Genomic DNA, 13,948 nt, shown 5'->3' on the forward strand with positions numbered 1-13,948 from the left:
GGTTCTCTAGCATCCACCATGGCTTTCAGAACATGCTTTTAATATAAAAAAATACATAGTCTTACAATGGCTGGTATTTCTCCATATATTGATAAGGCAAGACAAGTTAAACCAAATTAAAGTGGTACCATTATAATTCCAAAACAATGTTAAGATGTACTTCTACTCTTACCTGAGTTTTAATATTTTCAGGATCCTCAGCTTGGCTATCTCGTTTTTGGCTGGGCTTCCACGCATTCTCTGCCTTTTTTAGGTGCACATCTTCTTTTACAGAAACTGTGATGATCTTTCTGGGTTCCCTTCTCTGGCCAGGTTGAGACCTCCGTGGCCCAACATTCAACAACTAGGAGAAGAATATTAGATTTATTCAGAGTACTTAACATTCTGAACTGTGTCTACTGTGGTGTTCAAGTCAAGCCTGATGTTCACACCAAACACTTGGAGATGCAAAGACTGGGTAGTAGGAACGCAAGCTAGATGTGATCCTTTTCTGTTGATGTGTAGGGAGGGAGAAAAAAAATAACTTCAGAATGCCATCAATACAATGTTCTCTACAACTTTTTGATCCCAAGGTACTAAATGGGACAAAATGATGAAAAATGACGTTTAATAAAGCTGATGTTCCTAACAAGAAAGACTATCCCTAACTAAAGCTCTACATTCTACTAGATGTAGAACTTTGGACTGGATATTGTCACAGTTAGAAAAATTCAAAGGTAATGGTCATCAGTAACACATCTCTAAAAGCTGTTTTTTTTACACTTCTAGGGTAAAATACAAACACAGCCTTTCCATAGCACAGACACATACCCTTATTGCAGATCATGCTAGATACTTCTAAATTTGGGGGTCATAAATACTAATGTAAGTGGTCCTTACATTATAAATAGCAATCAAACTAAATGACTCCCTGAGTTTGTGTAGGGAGGGAAGTTTATTCTATCTTTCTCTCTTTCTAAACTCCCTGATCTTGCTAGATTTCCACTACACTTCTGTTAGTACCAATATATGTTAGCATGTCACAATGATCATCAAATTAAGTACAAATTGTTACTGTAAGAGATAACAATGTAAGTAAAAATACATCTTGCATATCAAACTAACCACAGCAATTGCTGTCTTAAATGCCTAAAATTCATTTTTCAATATTGAGCACTGGGTTGATAATAATCCCTGCCACTTCCCAGATCTGTTGCACGCTGACAACTTTATTTTTTCTGACACATCATTCCTTAAATGCCAAGCAAATATTGCCATTCTATTTTAAAAGGAAACAAAAATCTTCACAAGACAGACCAGAATCACATCTCACCTACTATCCCAACACTACCCTTTAGAATTCATACGAAGCTTCAGAGAAGAAAAATATAGACTTAAATGTCATGCTTTCATAAAAGATACTTCTAGGAAAACATGGTTAAGTACCTAAACTGATACATTTAGAAGCCTTGCCGGGGATGTTGCTCAGGGCACAGCGCCTGTCTGTTAAGTACAAGGCCATGACTTCAATTCCCGGTACCAAAAAAATAAAAAAATAAAAAATAAGTCTTTACACATTAATCATTCTCAGAAATAGTCACTTACACAAAACCATCTGCAATTAGAAATGGTAACATTGAGAATGCATCAGGGTTGACAGTTTGAATTTCTGGGAAATTCATATTAATCCTGTCAAATATATCCAGTTAAGGATACAGTATTGGCAACATGATCTCAGACTTTTTGGTAAAATGAAAAAAAAAAAAAACCAAAAAACCAAAAACCAAAACAGGTTATATAAACACAGAAGAATCAGACATAGTATAACTGAAAGACACTAAAGATTTGAAAACTGCCAACAAAGAAGAGTTGCTAAACCAGACAGGATTACTATAAAAATATTTATAACTGCATCTTTAATATGGCAGCTCAGACCAAATAATTCTATTAAGAAAATGTAGCAATCCAAGTAAAGTCTAGATTTTTAATCTAGGTTACAGCTGACTGCTATCTTGAGTGAGTGGATTTACTTTTCAATGCTTGCACACAGCTCAAGCAATCAATTATAAGACATTTCATCCGCATATTTGCACCTAACACGTCAAAAACTAATGTATCTGGATGTAATGAAAGTAAATTATGTCAAAACCATGTAACTGTTATAGTGTGCATATTTGGAGATAAAGTCATAAAATATCTATTTCCAAAATCTGCAGACAACAACAAATATGTCTTGGAGGTATCTTTTCACCAGACCCATACAAGTATGTGTAACGTCAAATGAGCACCACAGAGAAATGAGAAAAAATAACGAAATGTTTAATAACAAAGTTCAAAGAAAAACACTTGAGAAGCTAATTTAAACTGTTAGTCTAAGATGAAACGGCTGAAATTATAACCCACATAGAAATTCCTGGGAGAAATTTAAAAATTTTATTTGTATTACTGGGCATATATAAGGTAAATACTGTTCTCAAATATTTATCTAAGTATTTTTTTGTTTTGCTTTTCTTCCAGTACCAGAAATCGAACTCATGACCTTGCGCTTATCAAGCAGGTGCTTTGCCGCTGAGCTAAATCCCTAGCCCTATTACCTAAGTTTTTTGAGTCCATAGATTTGCTATGCTTTTAAATCCTTAAAATGCTTACTTAATTATCGTATTTATACTGTAGGAATGAGGTCATGGTCTGGAATATCAACACCTGGAAGGACTGTGGGACAGTAGAGAAAAGAGGCAGATTAGCAGATATGAGAAGCGGACACTCAGGAATAGAAAAGCTTTTCAGTATTCCTGGAGAACAGATTAGCAGGTAGTAAACAGCATGACGCTGAAGAACGAGTTTCTGGAAGCTGATGTGGTAGTTTAGAAAGACATTGCTACAGAGACAGGTGTATTTTGTGAGGTGAGAAGACTTTGTGATCGTTCACACAGAAGAGTAATAATGCTCAGATACTTTTGAGAAAGATTATTCTGACAATATTGCAGACAAAATAAAAACTGGGGTTTGGAAGAAAGTCTGTGGCAGTATGTCTCTTAAAGATGAGAAAAAAAAAAGCAAAACAAACAAAAAAAGAAAGATGAGGCAGCTCTAACCTCTGCGATGCTTATGGGAGTTACAGCTAGCACACAGTCATTCACAGGTCTATAATACCTCTTTGTTGTATGGATAGCTAACTTTTCTCTGAGTAATGGAGATCAAACCCAGGGGTGCTCTACTACTGAGCCACATCCCTGGGCCTTAAGAAAATTAAAAAAAAAAATTTTTTTAAAGACAGGTGCTCACTAAATTAATCAGGTGGGACTGAAACTTGCAAGCCTCCTGCCTCTCAGTGCTGAGATTAAAGAATGTGTCACCATACCCAGCAATACTATTTAAAATTAAAAACACACACATATACACATGTGCACCCAAAAGCAACAATCCCACTAAAATTATGCAAGGTATTACCATCAACTGTAAAGCAGTGAAAGGAACATTTAAAATTAAATGTGATGGGCGATGGATATAGCTCAGTGGCATGGCACCTGCCTGGCAAGCAGGAGGTCCTGAATTCGATTCCCAGTTCAAAAAAAATGAAATGAAATGAAATGTGATGTGTTGATTTTAACATTTCATGTTTTTCTTAGTGTGAAAAACTTAATATAAATCATGAAATTTATAGTAATCTCCAAAAGTAGCACTATATGACTTATTACTAAACAAAAAAATCCCTAGGACACTGTGCTAAAAGTTATGGGACACAGAACATGAAGCCTAGGACACAGTAAATGAAGCCTAGTCCACTTGCTGAAGGGCAAGCAACCCTGACTGATGGCGAGAAGAGGAAGTGTAAGTATGCTGTACTCAAGAGAATAGATTATATTAGAATTAAAGTGTCAACCTTTGGGATTGACTAATGAAGCACAGTTTTTTTTTTTTTTTTAATGTGAGGGTAAATTTAAATTCTTTTCTAACTCACTTCAGATTTTCTAAATATATTAAGTGAAAAATTATGTCCATTTCTGTTTTGGAATTTAATATGTACTGTTCCCATCTCATTCACAGACTCAACTTGCAAATTCGTCTATTTACTTGGGTGAGAAAACAGAACAAATACTGGAGATTAAACCCAGGGCCCCATGCATGCTAGGCAAGGACTCTACCACTGAGCTACATCTTAGCACTTTTTATTTTTAGACAGCGTCTCACTAGGTTGCCCTGGGTGGCTTCAAAATGGTGCTTTTCCTATGAAAGTAGCTGGGATTACAGGCATGTGCTACCATATCCAGCCACCCTAGCAATTTTTAAAGAAGACAGGCAATAGTTTCAAGACAGAAGGATAGAGACAGTGAACTCAGAAACTTCTCTGCTCCTAGGATTTTTATGACAGATCAGCTAATGTCAAAGTTTGTTACAGTGAATATGAATGGAAACTGGGCACTCAGGGTGCACACCTGGAATCCCCACTACTTGGCAGGCTGAGGCAGGAAGAACCCAAGTTTAAGGCCAGCCTGGGTACCTAGTGAGACCTTGTCTCAAAAGCAAAAATAAAAAGGAATGGGAATATAGCTCATTGATAGGAGTGTCCATGAGTTTAATCCCTAGTACCACTCCCCCCAGCACATATACAGAGAATGGGAAATTTCTACTTCTAGATCCATAGGTCCTTTTAAGTATTGCTTTTGCAGTACTTTCTGAGATGCTTGCAAACAGACTAAAGTATCATTAGAACTGTCCATTAAAAATCCCAGAAATCTAGAGATGATCCTTCTCAGCATTTCCAACAGATATGTACTTTATTATCCATCAAATGTTAGAAGATGTATACACATCTGCACATAATATTTTAAAACAATTGGTTTATATTAAAAATATTTTGTAAAGTCAATTGCACAAAATTTTTCACTGTAAGTTATGGCTGCTTAAGCCTTACTATGGAGTCTACCTAGACTTTTTAAAGACAGGCTGGACAACTGGCAAAAATAATTAGAGGTATAGAATTACAAACTATGAAGAGTTAGTGTTATGGCTTATATCTAGCTGTCCTCCCCAACGCCTTGCTCACTTATAGGTGGGGCTTTGGGGAGGTGACTGTATCTTGGGTGTGTGATACTGGATTACTCTGATTTGTTTTAGCATAGATCTGCATGTGGATAATAGGTTTACTGAAGAGAGACGACTCAACCTGGGTTCAATAGGTTGTAGCCTACGTAGAACAAAAAGAGAAAGCAGGAGAAAGGCTGCTGCTTCCTGCCTGCCATACCATGGACTGCCGAGCCATGCTGCCCCATCTTGGAGCCTGCTGACTATAGACTGAAACCTCTACAAACTCTGAGCTGAAATAAACTTTCCTCTTTCAACTTGTGGGTGTCAGGTATCTTGCCCCAGCAAAGAAAAAGTAAGACAGCTGGAGTACTGCTTTTTCTAAATGGTATCTTTTCCATTCTTTTTTATATTAAACATTTATGCCTTATGACATGCCCATCTGAATTTACATCAACACACTAATATATAAATTGGGCCAATTAAGTGGAAACTGTCTGTTAGCTAGGGGAAAAGCTGGTACAATAACTACTTGCTTAAGGATTACACTATCAACATTACCCTGATAGTTCACAATTTACTTAACTACTAGCTTTTGACATGATAAAGCTTCTTAGCAAACAAAATTACATAATTACAGCTAATCTTCTGGTAGACACAACAAGTTCTACATAATATCCCATCTCCAGTCATACGACTTTGAATATACCAGAATAACTCATTTTTCTGATATATACAGGCCTTTACATGAGCAATCAAACCTAGTTTGGTTTCACTTTCAAAATTCATTTTCTATTTTCAGTATTTTAAAAGAGATACAGCTTATTCTCAATTCACAACATTCCATTTTGCTATAACTAATAGAAAAACAATGAACAAAGTAAGCTGGTATAAAAAGTGACAATATACAATGGAATAGGAAACATGGCAATTCGTGCCTTCTGTGACTGACAGATGAATAAAATTAAGCAATATAATAATAATTACAGATGCTATTATTCAGAGAACAATTAAGATGACATCAACATTATTTCAAACATTGACAAAACAAAATTATTAACCAAACCAAAATGAAAGGTAATACATATATATATATTTAAACCATAAGAAAGGGAAATAATGCTAGAAAAAAGGTACAGATGGTTTCTAGAAAGCTGCTTTCTAAGACTTTTTGGTAAGACAACTGAAGCTTCACAAAAATTTTTGCAATTTAGAAAAAACAGATAAAGGTTAAACTTTAAAACAATGTTTAAACAAAGTATCATACACAGGTCTAAAGATGATGATATCAAATAAAGAGTATGTTTCAAATTAAGGAGGTTTCCTGTGGGTCTTACAAAACCTCCGACAGGCAGAAGGCATTCAAATACCTTTATCATGTTCAGATGCAGAAAAATAATCAAATAACTTAAGTATTTCCCAAGTGACATTTGTTTTCAGACGGTATAATCTTATTTCAAAGCAGGTTTCAAAAGTTGCCATTTCAGAAATAAAAAAGTGATGGGGAAATGGAGTCACTTTACATATGAAAATATTTTCACAAATATACAATAAAATACTCTTAATAGGGTGACCTGCAAATAAACAGCAAACCCCATGCTCCTCCAGGTTTTTAGAATAAATGCTCTCTGTGCCATTCTAATTCAGGGGAAAAGATGTATGCACTGGTAATTTTCCTCATGCGTTCTGCAAGTCTAAAAAACATGGAGGAGGCAGAGCTTGCCGAATCCTGCACAGTGCAGTGTCCCAGCCCAACTCCATTGCTGATGCCACTTCCACCACTGAAGAGCCTGCCACTGGGCATGAAAGGGCAATTTGTAGTTTACCAATACTATTCTTTTACAGATGTCATGTATTTCCACTTTGACTTACAACCTATGGTAAAAAGAGCGAAATAACACCATAGACTATTGCTTGAAAAAAAGGATTCAGCACACCCCTAGAGGCAGGCTCTTCAGGGGTGGATGCGACATTACCAGTGGAGTACAACTTGGGGCTTTGCTCTGTTCCAGAATTGGTAATCCGTGCCTCCTCTGCATTTTGCAAATCTGTCGAAACAAAGAGAAAACAGTTGACCATTAGCTGAATGTCAGGAGAGAGCTCCCGGAGAGCAGGCCACCTCAATACAAAACAGGAATTTTACAAAGGTTGGCTCTACTTTTAAATCTATTTGCAGGTCATTTCAAATGAAGAAATATGAAAACAAGTCAAGCACAAACTTATGCAGACGAGCTTTTCTCAAATAAAAAGGATTCAAATGTATCCTTTGTTTGCTTTAATATGGAAGGGATAGTTTTTGCCTCCTACTCCTCTATTACAGTAATCATTGAATAAAGATCACTCTTTTGCTATTTGACAAGATGTCAGGGCTTCTATGGTACTTTTCTAGCTAATGCAATTGTAGGGAATGTGCACTTACAGGTACACCTCTTCCACCGGGTGTTTGCCTTCCAAAATCTGCAAAGGCTGGAGTAAAGTCTGGTCCTCGAGGTAAAATTCGAGGATCCAGAGTTCGCACTGGCAATTTGGGCTGGTTGATCTGCATGAAAAATCAAAGGAAAACTTAACACACATGTTCCTGAGTATTCTGTGCCAGGACATTAACAAAGACTGAAAAGTCAGTGGAAATGGTGAGTAGTGGGTTCAGGACCAGTACACATCCAACCTGATTACATGAAAGCTTCTCCTGGACCAGCCTTAAAACTAATAGAACAACAATGATGTTTTGGTGCCCTGGAGCTGATTAGGCTTTAAATTTCCAAGAAAAAAAATACATGCAGTCAGAAGATTGGCTCACTAGCTATTTAGGACCTGTAGAATGTCAAAAGACAAGCGAATAATTTTGAGATCTTTGGAACTAGGATCAAATTGTGGGACTATAAAAGAGGATATTCATCAAGACATTAGAGTACCTGCCTATAGAAATCCTGCCATCATTCTTTTTTTTTTTGAAACAGGATCTCACTATGCAGTTCAGGCTGGCCTTGAGCTCACTTTGTAGTCCAGGCTGGATCCAACACACAACGATCCTCCTGCCTCAACCGCCCAAGTGCTGCAATTACAGGCGTGCGCCACCACACCTGGCCCATCATTTATTTTTGTTTTAATGCTGGCAACTTATGATAAGAAAGCATGTATATTGAGCAGACAGTAAGTTCAAAGGAGGAAATGTTTCATGAAATTTCAATTTGCTTTGTTAATACGAGATACCTGATTTTAATTCAGCTTATAATGTAACAGCAAAGCTAAGTTGCTGAGCAAAAAATCAACTAATGAATGGCCACAGTCAGAAATCAAAAAGTAACAGTGGATTATCTAATTTAGTAGCTGTAACACGTACTCTGAGATACTAAAATATGCTCAAAGTAGTACCACCAATCAATCATTTAATGAATAAATAAATAAATACCTAACAAGTAAGTACCTCAAATAAGACTTAGCTATAACAAGAGAAATAAGAAGGCCTGTTGCTGTGGGAAAGTAAAAAATAACACAAATAAGCTTAATATAAGCACCTGCAGGATATCTTCGTAAGAGGCAGAATTATCACTAAGGTAACTTTAATATACATTGATGCATGCATTTAATTATTTGTTTGTTCATTTGGTTTTTTTGAGATAGGGTCTCGCTGGGTAGTTCAGGGTGGTTGTGAACTCACTATGTAGCCCAGCCTGGCCTCAAACTCAAGGCTATTCTACTGCCTCAGCCTCCCAAGTGATGAGATTACAGGCAGGCACCACCTTGCCTGGCTAACTTTAACATTATTATGTGAGAAAAATAGTTCATTTTCAAAAAGTCTTCAGGGACTCAGCAGTTGCCTAGCATGCTTGAGGCTCCGGGTTTGAATTTTATTTATTTTTTATTTATTTATTTTTTTTTTGTTTTTTTGGTTTTTCTCCAGTACTGGGAACCGAACTCATAACCTTGCGCTTGCCAGGCAGGAGCTTTGCCGCTGAGCTAAATCCCCAGCCCCACGGGTTTGAATTTTAGTATCAAAACAAACTTTAAGCTTAGTCACTAGCACTGGTTCATCTTCAATTTACATAAAATTACTTAAACAATTTACTTCTTTAAATTTAATAAACAAATACTGTCTGTACTAATTTTCCTGTGTGCATCATTATTACCACAGAGGAAGGATGCTTACCTAGTATTATATGCAGAGGTCTGGGAACTTCGACCACTAGAAGTAACTCTTAGGAAAAATTTGAGCTATATGTTATTTGAATTATGTTGATCCCCACTTAAGTTTGACCTATCAAATACCATCTTTGCTCTCTGATCTGTCCTCAATGCTACTATAATTCCACAAGGAAACTTTCCAACAATGGGGAAAGAACTCCCCATCAACTAAACTGTATCTTTCCTCCAACAAACAATTGTTAGTGTATCACTAGTAAGCAGCAATAATAAGCAGACAAATGAAATTTTTAACAACCATCACTCAAACATGGGTCCGAACATTAACTTGTTTTTGTTTGTTTGTTTTTTTGTCTTTTTGAGACAGGGTCTTGTTATGCAGTTCAGGCTGGCCTTGAACTCACTTTATAGCGGAGGCTGGTCTCAAACTTGCAATGATCCTCCTGCCTCAGCCTCCCGAGTGCTGGGATTAAAGGCATATACTACCACGCCTGTCGAGAACATTAACTTGTAATAAGCCAAAAACTCAATAGTATTTAGGAAAATCTGACTGTTAGCATTACATATTTTTATTCAAATGCCATCTGTTCCTAAAAACTGCACATACTTCATATATTTCACTGATGGTTAATATCAGCTCCCACCCAAAAGCCATAGCTTTCTCCGAGAGTGGTGGCTTACCTTGTCAAGAACCACATCGCTGATAGGAGGCAGGCCTTCTGGCTTTTGGATACAGACTGGCATAAACTGGAAGTCCAGCAGAAAATCCCTGTCATACTGTTTCTTGCCTTCAGTATGAGCAGGCTTCCAGGATTCTAAAAGAAGGATATGGGCAGATGACTATATAGATTCCAATATGTACTTATCTTCCCATGAACAACCACAACAAAAAGATACACTGAGCTACATCAGAAAATATCACGTAAAGACTTTAAAGTACCATTGTTCTTTCTTTCACCTTTCTGGATACCTTTGGAAAGAAATAATCTCAAGCACATAGAAACTACTTCACACAGAAAGTACATACATATTAAGCAACCTTTCACCAGTTAACTTGCAATAGTCCTCATTAAATAAATCACCAAACCTTTAAATATCTTAGGAATAATAAGGAACCTGACAAAACCCTTGGCTTCAGGGAAAACAAAGGTACTTTGTTCACATGGAAATGTTATTTTTTATTAATTTACTTAGTTTGGTTTTTTGAGACAGGGTCTCCCTATGCAGCCCAGGGTAGACTGAAACTCACAGTGATCCTCCTACCTCAGCCTCCCAAGTGCTGGGATTACAGGTGTGTATGATCACACCCAGCTGGAAATGTTATTTTAGAGGAAAAAAAGCCACAAAAATGAAAAACTTACTGAAGATACTGAAATCAGCTCCCTGCCACCCGCCCAATGCTCGGGATTGAACACAGGGCCTAGCAAGAACTCTACTGCTGAGCTACACCCTTAATCCCTTAAGCAGCTACATGAAGGATTTTCAACTTTGGCTGAAGTTTGGTTTGCTGAATCAGCTAAACAGGAAATACAGTTTAGAATCTTTTTCTAAATATCCTGACTCTAAAAGTGTTCTCAGCTAATGAATTTTAGATTTTTTATTTTTTGCTACAGCAGTTACCTTGTTACTAATACTACTATACCAGCTACTGCTAAGATTGGAGAACTTATATATAAAATTTTAGTGGATAATAAAAGTCATGATTTTTTTCTTTTAATTAACAAAACTCAAAATCAGGCCTCAGATGACTTCATGATAGAAAACTGGATCCTCCCTGTATTAGTAGTTCCAATTGTGTAGTGTAGGTTATAGACCCACTAATGGCCTATGAGAATTTGAAGATGTTTCCAACCAAATCCTTACTATGCTGCATTTACTGAAAAGTAGCAGCTTTTTGGGACCTCAACTTTTAATGGCCTTTTCCCAACAACTAGTATTGGATATTGTATAACAGGGGTGAAAGCCAGTTAGTTGGTCAATTTCAGGTGGGGCCTCTAATTGTGCATATTTCTCTTGTAAAACTGAATGATAAAAAAAGTATAATTTACATAGTCCTAAAAAGAACAACAGTGTCTCAATTTCCTGAATAAAGATGGTAGTGATCTGGTACAAGCCTAGATTGAGAAAAACAATTTCAAAATGATGGATCCTGAAGTTAGAAAAATTGCATTAAATAGCAGCTAACATAGATCTACAATTTTAAAAAGCCACTAACAGTATACTGGTAGTGAAAAGATTAATTTATCAAGGTGGTACATATGTATAAGTCAGTGGTTTTCAAACATTTCAGATCGTAAACTCATAATAAAGTATGTAATGGCTTCATGACCCAGGTCAAACACAAACACATATAGAACTGAAATGAGCTAGGCATGGTGGCACACGCCTGTTATCCCAGCACTCAGGAGGCTGAGGCAGGAGAATCGTTGCCAGTTCAAGGCCAGCCTGAACTGCATAGTAAGACTCTGTCTCAAAAAGAGACCAAAAAACCTCAAAGCAAAGCAAAACAAAACAAAACAAAAAAAACTGAAACAAGTTTCTTAAAATAATACCTACCCTTACTATAGAGTATGGACTGAAATCTTTTATTATAGTCTCATTAAAAAAAAAATACTGGTTTTGCCTATTAAATATATTAAAACTACCAGTTTGAAAAACAGTGGTCTAGATTTTTTTTTTTTCCCCGGTACCGGGAATCAAACTCACGACCTTGCGCTTGCCAGGCAGGCGCTGTGCCGCTGAGTTAAATCCCCAAGCCCCTATTTTTAAAAGTCTTGCATTTTGCATTCAAATCTTACCTCTTGCAACAATTACTTTAGATTTGGCAGATGAAAAACTTTTTACTTACACCAACTTTCTATCAAAGGAATTACCTTTCCCCACATGTCCATACCAAATCTAACCACAAATCACAGCTGATGGTGTATAGGGACAGGCGTTTTTGTTTTCTTTTTACAGCGCTGGGGATCAAACTCATGCACGCTAGCCAAGTGTTTTGGCAGTAATATCCTAGCATAGGCCAGAGGTTTAATGTGTTTGATGGTGTCTTAAGATTAAAGATATTCCAGAGTTTACCATACATTTCACAGGGTACCCCCTGCACTACAAGCATTCAATTATTCAGTCATATTGTCTGGCTGATTTATATGAGAGTTCAGTTCTGTTGAGTAGTCTGTGTTAACAAAGTGAGTTCAAACTTGTGAAATGACTACTATGGACATAGTCATATCCATAATAGCCCTCTCATGAATAAAATTAAATTTCTTTCACTGCATTTCAACAGCCTGGCACTGACAGATTCCCTCTGTCAGCTGGTCTTCCAATGTGAGTGTAAGTCCTGGAGTATCAGCATCAGCTATCATTTCTGCCAACATAGAACTCTCTGGATTTGTTAGTCACTAATTTATGCTTGCTGATCTACTCTGTAAAAATTATACTGTGATGATCCAGCATCTCTCTATGAGGAGGCAAACTTTCTTTACAGTTGCAGCAGAGTGAAGAGGAGCAGGAAAAGAGGATACAAGACAGCAGGGATAAACGTACCTGGTTTAAATGGGAATGTGATCCCGTCACCAGAACTATCAGTGGAACCTGAATTAGCATCTACTCCTTCACCCTCAGAAATACTCTCAGCACCATTACGCACAGGCTCAGCTTCTTCTCCGTTTTCTTCCACAGTTTTCACCTTTTTTAGGTCAGAGGGCTCTCCTTCAGGATGAAACCCTTGGCTCATTTTATCTTGTTCAGATTCAAGTACTCTGTCAATTGAAAACTCCTCTTCAGCTTTAGGCTAAAGCATAAGTGAACACAGAAATTACATTTCTTCTCACACATGTAAATATACATAAAATTCTATAACTACCCCTTCAAAGTCATGAGAAAACATATCATTCACGATAAAAACATCTGTGTTCAGCATATAGTACTAAAGTGGTAGGTTTTTAAAAAACAGTTTAACTCCTTTCACCACCTAAGATAAGGCAAACAATTCAACTGGCTATTAAAATGTTTTAACATATGACTAATGAAATCCAAATGTACCAACGGTTAGAATGGAAAGAACTGTTAATCCTGGGAACTTGATGGACATGAAAGAATCCTAGTCAGAAATCTAAAACAAGCACTCCTCCTCCTGCCACTAGAGCTCTACAAATATAAAAAGAAACAATATGGAGTGTATTTTTGTGCTGTCCCCGGCTGTGAAATGGAGAGTTTGGAGAATCGTTTTAAGTGTCTACATTCTATAAAGATGATCACATCTCATCTGACAAGGAGGCTACTTGTTAGTTTAAAATCTACTTTGCACATTAGTTTTTAGATTCTTTGAGGTGATACAGTAAATATGTGTACACACATATACATATATGGCAGAAAAAAAATCATATAAAGAAAAAACGCTCAGAACACATCTACCTAGGGAAACATCTGGGTTCAAAAGTATCAAGTCTATTTTTTTTTTTTTTTTTTTCTCCAGTACCGGGAACCGAGCTCACGACCTTGCGCTTGCGAGGCAGGCGCTTTGCCACTGAGCTAAATCCCCAGCCCCTTCAAGTCTATTTTTAAAGGCAAAAAAAAAAAAGAAGCTATCGTTCAGATGATTTTTTACTATCTTCATGTTAGATATCAAACCAAATGGCTTCTGAAGGTCCTCACAGGGTATCAGATAGCTGGAAGCAAAGTTCTCTGAAATTTAAGTTTCTTTTCCATGAAGGGGCACTGTGAATACAGTTCTGGAACAAGTATTTAGATGAAAGAGGAATTCCACTTGATACCTTCATGCTAGAAGAGCCAAAAATTTGGGTGC

At 36.9% G+C, this 13,948-nt stretch overlaps 1 protein-coding gene across 7 annotated transcripts in view; it reads right to left on the reverse strand.

Moving 5' to 3' along the window:
* The window catches only part of Eif4g3 (eukaryotic translation initiation factor 4 gamma, 3), a gene marked incomplete at its 5' end in the record, with an annotated part of 297,239 nt that overhangs the window by 69,274 nt on the left and 214,017 nt on the right, over positions 1-13,948 (reverse strand). For 4 of the 7 annotated variants that reach the window (XM_013519513.1, XM_013519514.1, XM_013519509.1 and 1 more), the window contains 5 exon segments: positions 173-343; positions 6,981-7,052; positions 7,424-7,543; positions 9,826-9,959; positions 12,688-12,934. In XM_013519513.1, coding sequence (XP_013374967.1) covers positions 173-343; positions 6,981-7,052; positions 7,424-7,543; positions 9,826-9,959; positions 12,688-12,934 — 744 coding nt within the window. 7 annotated transcript variants of the gene reach the window in all.

The sequence above is a fragment of the Chinchilla lanigera genome, unplaced genomic scaffold (assembly GCF_000276665.1).
Source record: "Chinchilla lanigera isolate Chin_1 unplaced genomic scaffold, ChiLan1.0 scaffold00051, whole genome shotgun sequence".
Lineage (NCBI taxonomy): Eukaryota > Metazoa > Chordata > Mammalia > Rodentia > Chinchillidae > Chinchilla > Chinchilla lanigera.